This window comes from Coptis chinensis, chromosome 6, assembly GCF_015680905.1.
Source record: "Coptis chinensis isolate HL-2020 chromosome 6, ASM1568090v1, whole genome shotgun sequence".
Classification (NCBI taxonomy): domain Eukaryota; kingdom Viridiplantae; phylum Streptophyta; class Magnoliopsida; order Ranunculales; family Ranunculaceae; genus Coptis; species Coptis chinensis.
The window spans coordinates 70,013,327-70,030,451 of NC_141461.1; the positions used below are offsets into that span (position 1 = coordinate 70,013,327).

Genomic DNA, 17,125 nt, shown 5'->3' on the forward strand with positions numbered 1-17,125 from the left:
AGTTCACGGGTAGTCGTGTAGAAGCGTTGTTGACTCCCGGAAGAGCTTGTTGTTGGGCAGGGGGTGCCCAAGCCAAATTCGGATGTTGTCACCAAGGTGCATTAGGGATGTTAAAAGCACAAACCTCTTCAGAAGATTGGGGAGGGCACTCGTATTCTTTTAAGGACAATAAGAATCGGCGTGCTCAGGACTTAAGCAAAGAGGACATGGGGAAGCGTTGGCAGCCATGACCTGTTTGGGTTTCTGATCATTTACTTGAACCGAAAGAGCATCGACCTTTTTGTTTAGGGACTCGATCAGGGTTTTTAATTCCAGATCGGGTTTGACCTCAAACATAAACGTAACTTTGGTAGGAGTGTCTTTAGAAGATCTGGAAGAATCAGTGTTTCCCCAATGGGTGCTTCGTGAAGCCTATTTCTCAAGGAAAGTGTATGCTTCAAGAATACTTTGTCCATGAAACAACCACCGCTCATAATATCTAATGTTTCCTTTTGATGGTCGAGAGACTATTAAAGAATGAACGGACTAATACAAATGTCGAAGTTGATGATGGGGACATTCGAGAAGCAGATCAGTAAATCTGCTCCATGCTTCTGAAAAGGATTCCTGGGGGTGTTAGTGAAAGAATTGAATCTTCTGAAGCATTTCTGTAGTTTTCTTCTAAGTATAGAATTTTATCATGATTGCTTGTACGAGTTTGGCCCATGTGTCAATGGATTACGGCGTTTGTCCGGTGAGCCAAACTGAAGCTTTATCAGCTAAGGTGAAGGGAAACAACCTAAGCAAGACTTGTTCATTGGTAACGGTTGGATGGCGGAAAGTGGTGACTACTTGTTGCATCCGACGAAGATGATTGTATGGTTTTTCATGGTCTAAACCATGGTAAACAGGTAACAAACCGAAAATGTTTGGCGGAATGCGAAAATCACCTACAATCGCATCGAGTTTAATGCAAGAAGCGTGTCCTTCCCGTAAAGGCACTATAGAACCGAAGGGGTTTCTCGACTGTGGGATTTTCCTGGGCCATAATTAAAGGAGATAATGGCAACGGAGATGTTTGACGAGGTTGGTTTACGGAGGAGGAACTATGTCTAGGAGATAGCATAAGCAGTTGTTTATTGTATTTTCGATGACGATATATAAGTTCTAATTCCTTATGTTTACCAGACCGTAGTCTCATACAAATACAAATTTTAATTCAATGCTCATAAGGAACAAATTATGACTAAAGATTTTAGAATTAAGGGAGGAGGGAGGTGAAGCACGTCTTCCTGAGCTGTTGCTAACTTGAGCAGGTAAGCTAGAACAACGTGTGAATATTCCAACAGCCAGGTCACCTGATAGAATTGAGGGAGGTTGTTCGTGCTAGCATGTTCCTTAATTAGGCAACCTCAATTTTTTTCAAATTTCCTAGGCACTGATGGAATAGGATGATGATTTATGATGGTGTATTATGCGGGGTGTTATTAAGATGATTAAGATGAAATTTTAATTATTAGGATTTTTTTTTATATATTTTTTTAATTTTTTTTTTTAAGTTTACGTAATTAATGTATTATGGAGACGTGATTACGAAACATGCAATTAAAAACGATAGATATCAAAATAGAAACTAAACATACAATTAACACATGCTAGTTTTACACAGGAAGTCTACATATGCAAATCTATGTGAATAGAAATGTGTCCTACGCATGCAATAATCTATAGCTATCGACACGCGTAACTTAAATGTGAGCTAGGGGAATGTCGAGAACTAACTCATACAAATGAATACCGCCAGACGAATTGATGTAACATACACATACAAAAATATTCTAAGCAGGTGGTTTGAAACTACACATATATCCAAATATATTCGAATCATATTAATCGTGTTAACATGAAGATGTAATGACGAACCACATTTATATGCAAAGAGTTCTCATGCCAACACACAAACATGCAAGGTAAAACAGGTTATAGCAACAACCAAATAATATCCTCGACAAAGTTTGAGGAGTTTAAGAATTTGAAACCTGACGTCCTGTGATTTCTCATACAACGATCGAACTAACTTCCGAGCTCGTGAACTTACTGGATAAACTAGACTAGAGAATTCAAAAGAGTACTGAAAGGGAAAGTGGCATGTACCTGAAAATTAGAGTGTTGATACTCCAGGTTAGTCTCGCGCACTACTAATATAGTCTCGTCCGAGACTCTTTTGTCAGTTCAGTACTTCAAGTTCCTACGGAATACTTAAATTGTGCTAATAAAAATAAACAAGATCTGGTTCACAGATATCAATTAGTAGAAAATGTTAGGGCAAACAAGTACGTAATACGTTAGTATTGCAAAAGAAATGGAAATAAAAAAGATGAGGGGGTAGGGGAGGGGTTTTATGTTTGATGTATTCCAGTTATTACGTTAAATGTCTAGAGTCCTTCGGCGTGCAGCGGCGCCATTTGATAAAACGTTAAATCCTCACGTTATTGGTTTTATTACTTAAGTCCGAGGTTCACAGTCCGAAGTCCGAAGACCAAAGTCCAAAGTCCAAAGTCCGTATAGTCGTTCGTTTAGTCAAGTTACCTTTTGGTATTAAGACGCAGCTTTTATGAGAAATGGTTTGAAATACTCCTTAACCTGAAAAAGACAGTAAAAACTATGAGTTGTCTTTTCGTTAAGCGTAAGAGGGACTGTAATGCAGTAATATATGGGTAATAAAATGTACATTTGGGAGCTGATCATAAACCAATATACTTCCCGAGTAAGTGCCCGAATACCCATTACGCATTCTCACATTTTTAACGTATGCATTTTTCTTCCTTTTCGTTTTTCTTTCTTGGATCTCATTCTGATTTTCAAACACATGCAGGCTACAATATATTAACATATTGAAAGTCTAGACCTGTAAAAAAAACACCGGCTTATTATGATGGGGTGCTTTTATTTGCACATTTGATTTATACTTCTTTGTATGACATTGTTTCTTTAGACAATCTAATGATATATCTAATAATCATCCAAACACAACCTCTCACATATATACACTTGAACACTCGATTCAAAAAATGTCAAAGTTAACATGAGATCAAATGCCAAGGTGCAAACTCTTCCAAATTCTTTCTCATTAATGTAGAGAACTGTGCTTCTATCGGTTTAAGATCACTATGAATGTCCATATCATCATGGAGTATGATCTTGCCAAGTTGTATAATAATATGATGTCCTATATGAGCTACTCTTGGTATTGTATAAGGAAGCTATTATTGAATTTGCATTGTGATAAACATTTCAAAGCGATGGAACTACAGTTGAACTTGCAATAGCTCAACAACCTTTATTCGATATGCAACAAACTTTGGTTGCAAAGAGACCCACCTAAACATTTTTTGGTTGTAGGAATTTTAATAATTTTAGAGTAAAATATATTGAAGCTTAAAAATTCTTACGAGTGTTCTACTGATAATTGATGAATGATAATTCTTTGGTCCAAAAGAGTGAAGAGTGTTTGTGTGAATTATTGTTATACTTATTTTTGTAGCACTTTATTAATACCATCAAACTTAACCCTTTCAACATTAGTGCAATATTGGAAGAACTTTGTGGTACTATTTCTTTATCCGAACTTTGTTTTGCAATGTGCTTGCAGAAATATTAAGAATAGATAAATCTACTATAAGAAATAAGGAAAAATATGGAATAAGATGGAATATTTGAGCATTTTATTATAAGTTCAAGGTGTGTGTTAGAAGCTTCAAGTTTGGAAAGGGAATGTTATTTGAAAGGCATACTCTTTTTCCATCCATTTGATTATTAGATTGTTCAAATATGAAAATTAATGGCCATTACTCATTTTACCCACCCAATCTTACGCTTAACACTTTGACATGTTCACATTGAAGAAAGACATAGAACGACATGATCTTCTCTATTATTCATGTTGGAATTGAATAAATATATTTTGCATGTATACAAACAATCACCTAGAGAAAGAGAAAATACTTGGGGGGAGTATTCTAAGTAGGTGAACGCATTTTCTTGAAAGAGATTTTTTTTTGTATTAATCAATTCATCGTAGAACACGTTCATGTGATAAATCTTTTCAAGTGGGAGTAGTGTATTCTTTGAAGATATGAAAACAATCAATCTGTTTTAGTGATTTGATAGATATTTTAGTGATTTGTACATATTAGTGCGTAAGCACAGTGATGATTTACCGCTAAATTACCCTAAATCTAATAAAACTATTATATAAGCTAGATTGAGTTTAAGATAATTCCATTTGAAAATTACGGATTAATATCCTAAACCACAAAGTGAATATGCTATCTTAATTTGATCCCTTAGTTTCTAAGTATTTATGCACCATAATCGCTGCTCATTAATGTATTTCGGTTTATTTTCAATAAAAATATATTCTGATTAGAAAATTTGTGTGAGACATTTTGTAAAGCCATTTCAGCACACAAAATATTTAATAGATCCGGGCATATGCCCGGGTCCAAAATCTAGTAAATCTCTAATTCCTAGTCCTCCCATTTGTTTAGGTAAACAAATGGTCATCCAGCCTAAAATGGGCCCCCATGTAGATAGATCTTGTAATAAGGTTTCACATATGTTAGCCACTAGGGCTGATCATGATCATCTCCACGACTATTTCTGGGAGATGGAAACACTCTTTTGGTTACAAAGGCAATTGCAGTATGATCTAAGTACATGTAATATCCAGGTGGCTGATGGGCCATCGAAATGAAACACATCCCAATTCCTTAAAGTTTTTTTATCAAATTGTTGTACTGATAAAACTTGGTCCATGCCTACTTAATGTGCGACATTTAGTTCACTATTTGACAGTATATAGAGGGATTGCTCGCCAGTAATGTAAAAAGTCAAGTGATAAGGAGAGATCAATCTCTCTTCCAAATGGAGCGCACTTTAGTAAGGGCCGTGAGATAGTGTGCGCATCTCAAGAATGCTGAGTCAGCAAAGGCAGGAAAATAAAACACAAAGAAAAATACTTCAACAAAAGATTCGGTCATCTTCTTCTCTCTTTTTTCACTGTCTTACAGTCTTAGGCTGGGTGTAATGGCTCCCCATTCCCTCAAAAGCGGAGAGAGTGGCGGTGGCTTTTCTCCCTATCTCAATATAACTCTCTATATATAGAGAGTGTTATTGAGAAATAGAGAGTGCATTCCACGCCACTTGAAATTTGTAAAAATCTAAACAGCAATGGAGTCAATTGTTTTGTGTCCCCACCAAGTCAAAAACTAATTATGACCAAAATTATTTTGTGTCCCCACCAACCCAAACGGTTCTGAACCATTGGACACTAAAATTGACTCTCCATCCTCAAAACACTGTTTTTTGGTGGAATAGAGATAGAGAGTAGATGCACTATTGGACTCAACCTTACTCCACTCGTTCCTCTGTATTTCATTTTTCATTTGAACAATCAAAACGACAACCACTTCCCTCTATATTTCTTGTTACATATATACCGTAATAAAAATGTTTAATTAACTCTACCTTACTAATTACTTTTGAAATTTGCACTTGTCAAGTTCTTTCGGTGTGAAGCTTTTAAAAGTGCTTCAACTATCCGTCCATTGTCAAGTAGAAATAAATAAACAACCCCCCCCCCCCCCCAAAGAAAAACATTCTCATTGTAAGCTTTTCAATTCGAGCTTTTAATTAATGTTTTGGGTCTTGATTGCTAGATGAATAAGAACTAATTTAGCATTAGATTTTTACCGAAAGAAAATGTTAAAAGAAAGAATAAGAAAGAAGATGAGGGTATTCAAAGTTAATTTTGATTTTTGTCTTGTTTGTGGGCCACGAAACAGTTTCCAAATTAGTAGTGAGACATTTTATTTTAGGGATCTGGTAGCTTCCTATCTAACGGCTATTTGGCTATGTCTCTCCGTGGCGTGGAGAGATCAATCTCTCATTATCAGGACTCATTCCATGTGAGTCAAAGATTATTGTCCAGAGTAAATGACGTTGATTTCACGAATTTGATAACACCTGGCGTCGTTAGTCAGAGACTCAGAGTGACCTTTGAATGTTGCTTGTTGAGCAGGTACTTGCCTTAATACTGCTGCTTGTTGATGACACCATTTAGAGATAGGAATCACTTGAAGATCATTAATCATCATTTTAACAGTTAAGAAAATGCGTCTCAATCTCTCCCGGGGCCGCTTTGGTGCAAAAGCTGAACACTGTTCTAGTTTGCATGTGACTGAGAGGAAGAAGGGATTCGAATTCTGCAAGATCATTCATCAGCCCTCCAACGCTCCAGAGCAATGCTTTGTAAGACCATCTCTCTCTCCTACATGCAAAACAAAACAAAGAATTACATGCATCTTTATGTAGTTTAGTTTGTATTTTACTAAGAAAAGAGTTGCTATCTATACATTATTTAGTCAAGTGGAGGAGAACAGTTTTTAAAAAGTTTCAGCTTGTTTAAACCTTCTTTAGATTTCATTTTCACTTGCAACAATTAAAAGACAAATTTCTAATCCGCCAATCACTGGACTTCCAAGGCTAGATCAGATCCGGAAACAGACTAGGTCCTTTCCACTGTTACTTTTATTTTGGTACTACTCACTCCTTTCTAATTTCACTTTAAAAACTAGCCAAGTTGAAATTTTTTCCTAACATTACCGAAAAGCATACAACATTTGGTCTTCAGTGTCGCAACATTAATGCATTCTCCACACAAGTGCAAAATGACTTAAATAAAACTTTATGATGTACTGACCATAATGAAGAACATAATTCCATTGAGTATTGACATCTATATTTCTTCTTTTTAATTGCCAACTTTGCAGAAGCTCCCTCCGAAGTTTGTGCAGAAGTTTGGTAATGATTTGTCTGATGATGTTGCACATCTAAAGGTTCCTGGTGGCAAAACGTGGCAAGTAGAGTTGAGGAAAAGTGATGGCTGCGAGGTGTTTCTCCGTAGTGGTTGGCAGGAATTTGTAGAGTATTACTCTATATCATCTGGCCATTTTTTACTTTTCAGATATGATGGAAATTCTAATTTTCATGTCCTTATATTTGATATGACTTGTTGTGAGATACACTATCCACACAACATTGATCATAAAGCCAATTCTGGTGAAGAAACTCAAAAGGGAAGACTTAAAACTTCAGGTATTTTATGTTCAGCTTTGCAGTATTGAAAAATTATACTTAATATGCTTTTCACTTTTACTTATTAATTGTCTTTTAACTTACGGTATAATGTACTGATGGACATAATTTTTCAGAAAGCGAAGATGAGGATTTACCATTTGCAAAAAGACAACGTTCATTTACTAAGAGTTCTGTGGCAAGGAGGCAGACTGTTACTAAGACTGGGCAACCAAGTGAATTGAAACTTAAACACCCTTCTTACACTGTTGTTATGAACTCGTCCTATGCAAAGCATTATTCGGTGAGCTTGCTCTTTTCCCAATAGCTCGTCCTATGCGTACCATGATATGTTACTAGAATCAGAACCGATCAACAGGAGCATTTTCAATACTCCCCTTTTCCCATAAATCTATGAAGTGACTATGTGATGCTTCTGAATGAATTTTTAAATGCGAGGCTTTTGGTTTTGGAAGTACCATGGTTTCTGTAGCTTTTGTCTAGCTTTAACTCAAGGTGAGAGTGTGATGTTAAAAGGCCAATATGAGTTCATCACCATAAATTAAGAAGAAGTCCATTAGCTATAAAGGTAAAATATCTTGTCATACGTTGATCCAAACACACTTCATACCCGGTTAACTGTCTCATTTTGGTGCACAATGTTTGTACTAAATAATGGTTAAGAATGCTACTTATAAGCATATGCTAAATGTAAGTGGGTAAAAGCCTCATGTGTTTTACAGACTAAAGATCTGTAGTTTTGTGTTGTATGAGGCCAGAGATGTTAGAATACTCAGCAGCTGCATGCATAAGAGGTTAACACTTAGAATTGTCACTACAACTCCTATATTGAAGTATTTAGGTATCATAACTAGGTTTCGTTATTCTCACATTTATTTCACCTCAAAACCAGCGAAGAGTGTTTTATCTTTTTATTTTATTTTTTTAGCACCAAGAGAATGGATCCTTATATTTCAAGGTAAAAGTCGTGTATAAATGGTTCATCCACTTGGCCTTAGTATTCTGAATTCACTTTTAGACGTGCTATTGTCTATCATCAAGATTGCATACTAACTTTTTTCTTTTGCAGCCATTGCCATTAAGCTTTGTCAAGAGATATATAAGAAATGGGTTGAGGAGTTTAACCCTTGAGGCTTCAAATGGGCGTAGATGGGTTGTCGGACTTCTTGTTTATAAGAATTATGCTCGTCTAAGTAAAGGTTGGCCATCATTTGCAACAGAAAACAATCTTGAAGAAGGGGATGCTTGTGAATTTGAAATGATCAAGGATGCTTTGCTGAAAGTTTACATTTTCCCCAACTCTAATGGCAAGTTGCCAACAACTCTAAACATGGAAGATGGACATCAATCACCAGATAAACAGGAAGACAGAGTTGCTTTGCCCATTTATGGACGACATTCTTATGTCAAGGCTTCTATGCCACCTCTAGGAAAAAGTAGAGCAACTGATGCGTCAATATCATTGAAGCTTAAATTTCCTTCCTTCAGAGTGGTTATGAGACCAGCTTATATCAACAGTGGCTATTCGGTGAGCATGCTCTTAGCCTCTTATTCAAAAGTATTATACTATGTTATGCTAACTAACTAGGATTTCTATTGTTTACTAGCTTATCACTTTTCTTCATGCGGTTTTAGGGTGAAAATGGTTCAAAGAAATATTTTTCGTAGAAATACTGAAGCTGGTATTCAAACAATACTCCACTGCACATTGTGATTTTTGTAAATTTTGATTCCTATAATTCCTTTGCGCTACTGAACCATATACAGAGTTCTCTAAGACAAATTAACCCCTCTAAAGTACCATCCAACGGCTCTGAGAACTTGATCTGATGTGGCTTTACCATCGGATTTTTTTAACTCACAGCTAAGCCTTAGACATAAACTGATGTAGTGATACTTATATTTTATTTTTATTTTTTTACTTTTGTGAAAGAAAGTGAACTAGTGACCATTTGTCTGGGTACTAATAATTCTATAATTATTCGGTAGGTGAGCAAGTTTAATAATGGAACTCGTGTCATAAGTTTGCTATAATTTTTTTCATTATCTAAGAAGAAAATCGCATTTGGTTTGCAGGTAATTCCATTGGCGTTTCTCAAGAAATATGTAAAATCTGGCTTGAGAAATTTAACACTTGAGGATTTAAATGGGCGTAGATGGGTTGTTGGATTTATTAAGTACGAGACTTCTGCTCGTCTAGGTAAAGGTTGGCGATTGTTTGTAAGAGAAAACAATCTTAAAGAAGGGGATTCTTGTGTATTTGAAATGGTTAAGTATGCTCTGCTGAAAGTTTATATTTTCCCCAATGCTAAAGGTAAGTCGCCAGAAATTATAATCATCGAAGATGGACATCAACTACCAGAGAAACAGGAAGACAGGGACATCAATCCCTTTGATGAACGACATTCTTGGGCCAAGGCTTCTACCCCACCCAAAGGAAAATGTAGTGCAATTGAAGCATCAAGGGCATTGAAGCTTAAATATCCATCCTTCAAAGTAGTTATGAGACCAGCCTATCTGAACAGTGGTTATATGGTGAGCTTGCTCTTATTCAAAGACATTATACTATGTTATGCTAACTAGGATTGCTATTGCTTTCTAGCTTATATCTTTTCTTCAAATGGTTTTAGGGTGAGAATGGTCCAAAGAAATATTTTTTGTAGAAGTACTAAAGCTGGTATTCAAACAATACAACACTGCACATTGTGATTTTTGTAAACTTTGATTCCTTTAATTCCTTTGCACTACTGAATCATATACAGAGTTCTCTAAGACAAATTAACCCCTCTAAAGTACCATCCAAGGGCAATGAGAACTTGTTCTGATGTAGCGTTACCATTCGATCTTGGTTCTTTTTTTTCTTTGTTTTTTCTGTTTTGTTTTCCTAATTTTAACTCACAGCTAAGCCTTAGACATAAAATTCTGTAGTGATACTTCTTTTTTTTTTACTTTTGTTTAAGAAAGTGAACTAGTTGACCATTTGTCTTGATACCAATAATTCTATAATTTTTCGGTAAGTGAGCAAGTTTAATAGTGTCATAAGTTTGCTCTAAAAATTTCATTATCTAAGAAGAAAATCGCATTTGGTTTGCAGGTAATTCCATCGGCATTTGTCAAGAAATATGTAAAATCTGGCTTGAGAAATCTAACACTTGAGGCTTTAAATGGGCGTAGATGGGTTGTTGGATTAATTGCCTACAAGACTGATGCTCGTCTAAGTAAAGGTTGGCCATCATTTGTAAGAGAAAACAATCTTAACGAAGGGGATGCTTGTGTATTTGAAATGGTTAAGGACGCTTCACTGAGAGTTTATATTTTCCCCAATGCTAAAGGTAAGTCGCCAGAAATTATAATCATCGAAGATGGACATCAACCACCAGAGAAACAGGGAGACAGGGACATCAATCCCTTTGATGAACGACATTCTTATGCCAAGGCTTCTGTGCCACCCGAAGGAAAATGTAGCGCAATTGAAGCATCAAGAGCATTGAAGCTTAAATATCCATCCTTCAAAGTAGTTATGAGACCAGCCTATCTGAACAGCGGTTATGCGGTGAGCTTGATCTTTTTCCAAAAACAATATAATACTAAATATGTTATACTCACAAAGATTAAGGGCCCATTTAATCCACGTCACCAAAGTATGTTGAAAACGTGTTAGGCTCATGTAATGCTGCAACTGAAGGGGCATGTCAAGATGTTAATCAGTATAGTCCAACGAGGAATGTTAAAAGTTTTGAGTTGGATGCTTCTAAAAGTTTAAGACCTTAAATGCAAACCTAACTGTATTGATACTTCTGTTATTTACTTTTGTTAAAGAAAGTGAACTAGTGACCATTTGGCTTACTAACATTGGCGTTCATAATATACATTTGCTCTTAAGCATTTCACTTATAAACAAGAAAATTGAATATGGGCTTCTGATGTTTGCAGGTATTTCCATCGCTGTTTGTCAAGAAATATCTGACAACAAAGTTGAGTCATATTACCCTTAAAGTTTCAGAAAGGTGTACGTGGTGCGTTGGCTGCCGCTTTGGCAGAAATTGGGGTCACTTGGGCAAAGGTTGGTATTCATTCACAAGAGAGAATAATGTTAAAGAAGGGGATGTTTGTGTGTTTGAGATGATTAAGAAGAAAGATGTTATGTTCAAAGTTCACATTTTCAGGAATAGTTTTCAGGAACCATGAAGGATCTTTCGTTGGAGGCATTGCAAGGTTTATCGGCTCCGCTGATAATGAGTTAACTGAAGTCTGGGCAATTAGGGATGCACTTGTTGAAGCTTTTGATAGAGGCTTTCAAATTGAAAAGTTATTATCGAGTCCGACTCATCTTTGCTATAGGCCTTCTTAAGGGTGCATTTCGATCTCCTTGGAAACTTGTTAATTTGGTTTTGGACTGTAATTCCTACATCTCTATGTTTGATGAATGTATGTATTTTGGTTCATAGGTTTGGGGAAGCCAATATGGCTGCAGACTACTTAGCTAAGAAAACTCTTACAGGGTGATTACATTGATACTGTAGCCTGTTTCTTCACACTATATGAGATGAGTTTGTTACCATAAGATGCAGTAAACACTAGTACATTGCCTGTTTGATGAATTCCCTGCCGAATCAGCATCTGTGAATCCATTTAGAAGAGACTCGCCTAGTCGCCTTTTGTAAGGTGAACTCCACGATTCATAGAACTCTTAAGAAATCCTTTTACTGCTTGCAGATGAGGCATCTCTGGATCATGTATACATTGACAGAACTTATTGACTGATTATGCTATGTCAGGTACAGTGCATGTGAATACTGTAGCCTGTAGGGCTCCAAAATCGATCTATATTCTGTTGTCTTTATTTGAATCACCAGAGGAATCAAGTTCTGTTCCAACTGAGGCACTGAGGCTGATTAGAGCAGGGCTTTGCTCCTATTTTAGCTTTCCTAAGTAAATTTTGAAATATATTTAGTCTTTGAAAAGAAGAGACCCTGTGAGCTTCTTTGAACTACTAGTAGAAATAGTGAAAATATCCTAAGTGGGTGTTTGGTTCTCAATTTTTCAAAAAATCATTTTTTCTTAAAAAACATTTTTATGAAAAAGTATTTATTCTAAAACCAGTTTTTCAATAAACATGTTTGGTTGTGTTTTTTTTTAAAAGTTATTTTATCAAATCAGATTTTGCACTATGTTTCTCGATATATTTTGGCATATCGTGGCATAAATCAATAAAGTCTAAAACATCCGGAGGAGTTTATTTGACTTCACCAAAGTGTTTCCTTTAAAGAAAAATAGTTTTTAACTTGAAAAACAAGTTTTTGGGACCAAAAAGTGTTTTTTGGATGAAAAACTATTTTTTTTTTTAATTAGAAACCAAACACATTTATTTTTTAAAAAAATATATTTTCACTAATAAACACTTTTTGGCAATAAATAAATATGATCCAAATACTCCCTAAATCTTTTATTGTATTTTTTTTTTTTTTTTTCCGCTAACAACATTTCATATATTAAAACATTAACGAAACCATACTACATTCTAACAAGAGTTTTGGCATCAGGTGAACATTCTGACCCTGGATTGTCCATTTTGCCAACTCATGGGCATCCCTATTTACTTCCCTACCAATCCAATGGAACTTACAAAACCCAAAAGACCTACATATCTCATCTACCATAAGTTTTATAGGTACAAGTTTCCAATTACACAGATTTGATTCCATAGAGTTTACAACATTTTGTATTGCTAGCTTGTTATCCCCCTCGAACAAAAAAGAGTTAGCTCCTATGCTCCTAGCCAGCTTTACTGCAACCTCTATGGCCACCATTTCTGCTTCCTCTGCATCCCTTGCTTTAAACCTTTTTGTCGCTACTCCTAGTAGACCCCCTTTATTATCCCATGCCATAGCTCCAGCAGCTGCATCTCCAGTCTCCCTGAAGAAAGCAGCATCAAATCTTATTAATACTGTGTCAATTTCAATTACAGAAAATAGATTTTCACTAAGACACTTATTAGACTTTATAGAAACTCTATTCTGGGACTGTTGAGTCCCAACTCCCTGATTATCATCAAAAGCCCTGAGGACTCTGGTCCATGTTGCAAAGGTCCTTCTTATTAGACTCTCTCTGTTCTTTCTTCTGCCTTCAAACTTCACTTTGTTTCTAGCCTCCCAAAGCTCATGCATGATTACCATAGCTAAAATTCCTTTTTCAGGTACTCCATCATCATGGTCCTTGGTCCATTCAACAAACATATCCAGCCATTCCTTTACAGTGTTTCCTGCTGCTTCTTCCATTCTGCCCCCTATGTTAGATCCAAACCAGATGGATTTAACCCATTCACATTGGAAGAAAAGATGCTCTAGATCTTCTTAGACCTCCCCCATAGAAGGGGCATAGGAAATCACCCTTCAAACCTCTTCTGCTAAGCAAATCCCCAGTGGGGAGGCTACCCATATACAACTTCCACAAAAAAATCTGAATGTTGGCATTGATAGGTGTTTTCCAGATAGCTTTTACAGTCCTCATATTACAAGAGGATGACTGTGCTATCTCTTGATTTCCCATCAGTTTTCGATAAGCTAATTTAACAGTAAGGGTACCATTTCTAGTACTCAACCATCTTATCTTATCTTGATCATCATAATTTGATCTGATGATCACTTGCTTGATGAGATTTGTAACAACTGGGGGAAATAGGTGCTCAATCCTATTTTCATCCCAGCCAGTTCCATCTTCCATCATAACATCCTTCACTTTGAGAGCCAGAGGCTCTTGCCTCATAGGCATTAGCTTACTAATGCTAATATGCTTATTGTTGATACTCAACCAAGGCTGGTTCATCAAGGAAACCTCATTCCCTTTACCTATACTCCACACCCACCCATCAGTGAGTGTTCTAGCCACCCTATGTATCCCTTTCCAGAACCAGGATGCATGAGGGGGTGGGTTTTCTTTGACATCAAACTGTTGGAGTTATCCCTCACATGAGGAGAGAAACTGGAGCTGGAGAGAAACAAGCGAATTCGGCATCGCACAAGTCGAAAGCTTTCCAGATGAAGCGCCAGCGCCGAGTTCGAAGAATATAGGGCGACCAGCGCTCAAAGTGGCCTTCAGTTTGGCCGACCTGAGCGCCAGCGGCCAGCATAATTTTTGGGGGCCTTTTCAAGATCTACCCGAAATTTGGTTTTGGAGATAAAACCAAAAATCAAGGTTTTGGAAAACCAACTGCAGAACCAAACAAGTCGGGAAGATTGGAATCCGGACTAAAACAAAAGAGATAACCTTTACGAGAGATACAACCCCGTAAAAAGAGATAAAGAGTGATCTAGTAAGGTGAGAGAGACCGAAAAGGAGAGATTGTAATCTTCCTTCCCACGCTATTAAGAACTCTCTTGTGGAAGTAGGCATCATTGGCGAACCACGGTAAATCTTTGTGTTGTGGTTTTGCCTTTTACACATTATTATTTGTTGTTGATAGTTGTTTAGCGAGTTGGGCATGTTAGTATAGGTTGTAGTTGATATTTAGATTTTGTCCTGAGTTGAATTGAGTTCACATACAAGTTATCCGTGGTAGTGGGGAACCGATTGGTATTGGTATAATCCCCAACAAGTGGTATCGAGCCTTGGTTAGAATAGCCTTAGGGTGTTATCCTAATCTTGGTCGGGAAGGTGTTTGACGAAATTCCCGAGAGAAGATTTGAGGTTAAATAACTTGTAGAGATGGACCATTCCGTGAACACTTTATTTATGAGTCCGAATAGGAAGAACTACACCATCCGGAAAGCCAAGATGGAAGACTTGCTATACCGCAAGGACTTGGCACTTCCCATGAGAATGAGGGAGTAAAACCGTAAAAGACCGATGAGGTCAATGGAAAAAGCTTGACGTAAAAGCTATTGGGTACATTCGACAATGGATAGACGCAGCGATTGTCTTTCACCATGTGGCCCAAGAGACTACTGACCCTGATCATGGAAGAAACTTCGAAGACCTTTATGAGAGGAAGTCCGGTGGAAACAAAGTGCTAGTCGTTAAGAAGTTTGCGGAACCGCGAAGTACCAAGAAGGTTCTTCAATGTCCGAGCATCTTAATGAAGTACGTAATATCATCAATCGATGCATTTGATGAAGATCAATTTGGGAGACGGTTGAGGCTTTGTTTCTATTAGGCTCTCTACCCGAAAGTTGGGAGACATTAGCGGTTCTCTACATGGAGCGACCAAGGATGGAATTGTTACCATGGAGATGGCTACCACGCCTTTGTTGAATGAGGGAGACTAGAAGGAGTGCAAGAAGCTTTTCTAACCTCGCAGGTCCTTTTCACGAGAAACGGGGAGAGGTCTCTCGCTTCTAGAGGTGATGACGTATAAATCTAGGGGTGAAGCTAGAACTCCTAAGGCGTAGAGGCAATGTTACTATTGTGCCACCAAAGGCCACTTCGGATATGAGTCGCAATTGAGAAGAATAACCGTACATGAAGACATGGTGCGAGGAACGAAACACAAAGATACTACCGCAAGTCGGCGACCTAGTGGAATTGTGTCGGTTGTGGTGTGTCCGTCTTAGTACCTCATGTCGATATCTGAGTGGGTGATAGATTTCACGTCCACACCGCATCGGGGATTCTTCACTACCTACCTACCGTGGTGAATATGGTGAAGTAAGGATGGGTAATGGAGTCTCAAGATTATAGGCATTGGAGATGTTCATGTAGAAACCAATGTCGGCTACACCTTGACACTCAAGGATGTAAGACATGTCCCCGACATACGGCTAAGCCTAATTTCGGCCGGGAAATTAGATGATGATGGCTTTGTAAACTCGTTTGGTAACGGGGTATGGAAACCCGACCGTGAGGTTCCATTGAAGCAGCCGTCTTTTGCTCTCTTTACAAAACACAGGCTAGTTTGTGTAAAGCGAAAGCGAATTTAATGCGCGAAGAAGAAGCTTCATCCAAGAAATGTGGCACAAGAGACGTGGTCACACATAAACATAAAAGGGATGGAAGTTCTTACTAAGCAAAAGGCCATGCCGCACATTAAAGGTACACATTTAAATACATGTACTCATTGTTTGGTAGGAAAGCAACACAGGGTGTCTTTCCAAAGATTCTCGTCTCACGAAAGGACAACGTCCTTGAACTAGTGCCGCTTATGTGGTCCTATGAGAGTGAAGTCCCACCGGGGAGTTTCTCTTTTGACATTCATTGATGATCGTCAAGAAAGATATGGCCTATACTCATAAGACCAAGGATGAAGTACTTGGCGTGTTTGAGAAATTCCACAAAGATGGTGGAAAGAGAGACCAAGTTGTTGAAGTGTATTCGCCGGATAATGGGGGTGAAAGTACATTGGGCCATTTGAAGAGTATTGCCGAGTCATGGGATTCGGCTATGAGCGGACCGCTCCCAAGACACCGCGAACAGAATGGAATAGCGAGAGAGAATGAACCGCACCATTGTAGAGGATAAGATGCATGCTATCTCCCTCTAAGCTAGCTACCTAGAAGCTCTTGGGTAGAAGCAATGCGTCTGGTAGTGCATGTGATCAACTTTGTCACCGAAAAAGCCTCCGAATAGTGATTATCCGGAGAGAGTATGGTCGGCGTAGATGTTGATTATGGATACTTGAGGGTATTTGGGTGCGGGCATTTGTGCATATTCCGAAGGATGAGAGATCCAAGCTTGATGACAAAGCCAAGCGGTGCATTTTTCCGGGTTATGGAGATGAAAAGTTTGGTTACAAACTCTATGATCCGTCAACAAGAAGGTAATCCAAGTCGAGATGTTGTGTTCTTAAAGACCAAACCATAGCAGACTTTGAGGAGGGTGAAAGCTACGATCTTTCACCAATGATCTTGTTGATTGAAAGTTCCCTCGTGGAACGTTTTGAGAATCACATTCATGATGAGAATCCTATTGCTCATGATGGGATAGAACCTATTGGTATAGAAGATGCGAGATGAGATGCATGAACCACCACCGAGCAAAGCGGTGTATCCTCCCC

General features: G+C 37.8%; 1 protein-coding gene across 5 annotated transcripts; it reads left to right on the plus strand.

Annotated features, from left to right (window-relative positions):
- Nucleotides 1-5,879: 5,879 nt before the first annotated feature.
- Nucleotides 5,880-11,701, plus strand: LOC147494208 (putative B3 domain-containing protein REM15). 5 transcript variants are annotated; one of them, XM_086566699.1, is made up of 9 exons: nt 5,925-6,061; nt 6,146-6,291; nt 6,813-7,137; nt 7,254-7,420; nt 8,207-8,665; nt 9,214-9,672; nt 10,232-10,690; nt 11,071-11,200; nt 11,310-11,701. In XM_086566699.1, exons 2-9 carry the CDS (start codon nt 6,154-6,156, stop codon nt 11,486-11,488), a joined length of 2,316 nt encoding a protein of 771 aa, XP_086422825.1. In that variant the 5' UTR covers nt 5,925-6,061; nt 6,146-6,153; the 3' UTR covers nt 11,489-11,701. The 5 variants fall into 5 exon arrangements, with proteins under 5 accessions (XP_086422823.1, XP_086422825.1, XP_086422824.1 ...); XM_086566698.1 differs by having other exon boundaries at nt 5,930-5,948; nt 6,062-6,291; XM_086566701.1 differs by having other exon boundaries at nt 6,018-6,291; nt 9,214-9,337; nt 9,452-9,672.
- Nucleotides 11,702-17,125: the final 5,424 nt, after the last annotated feature.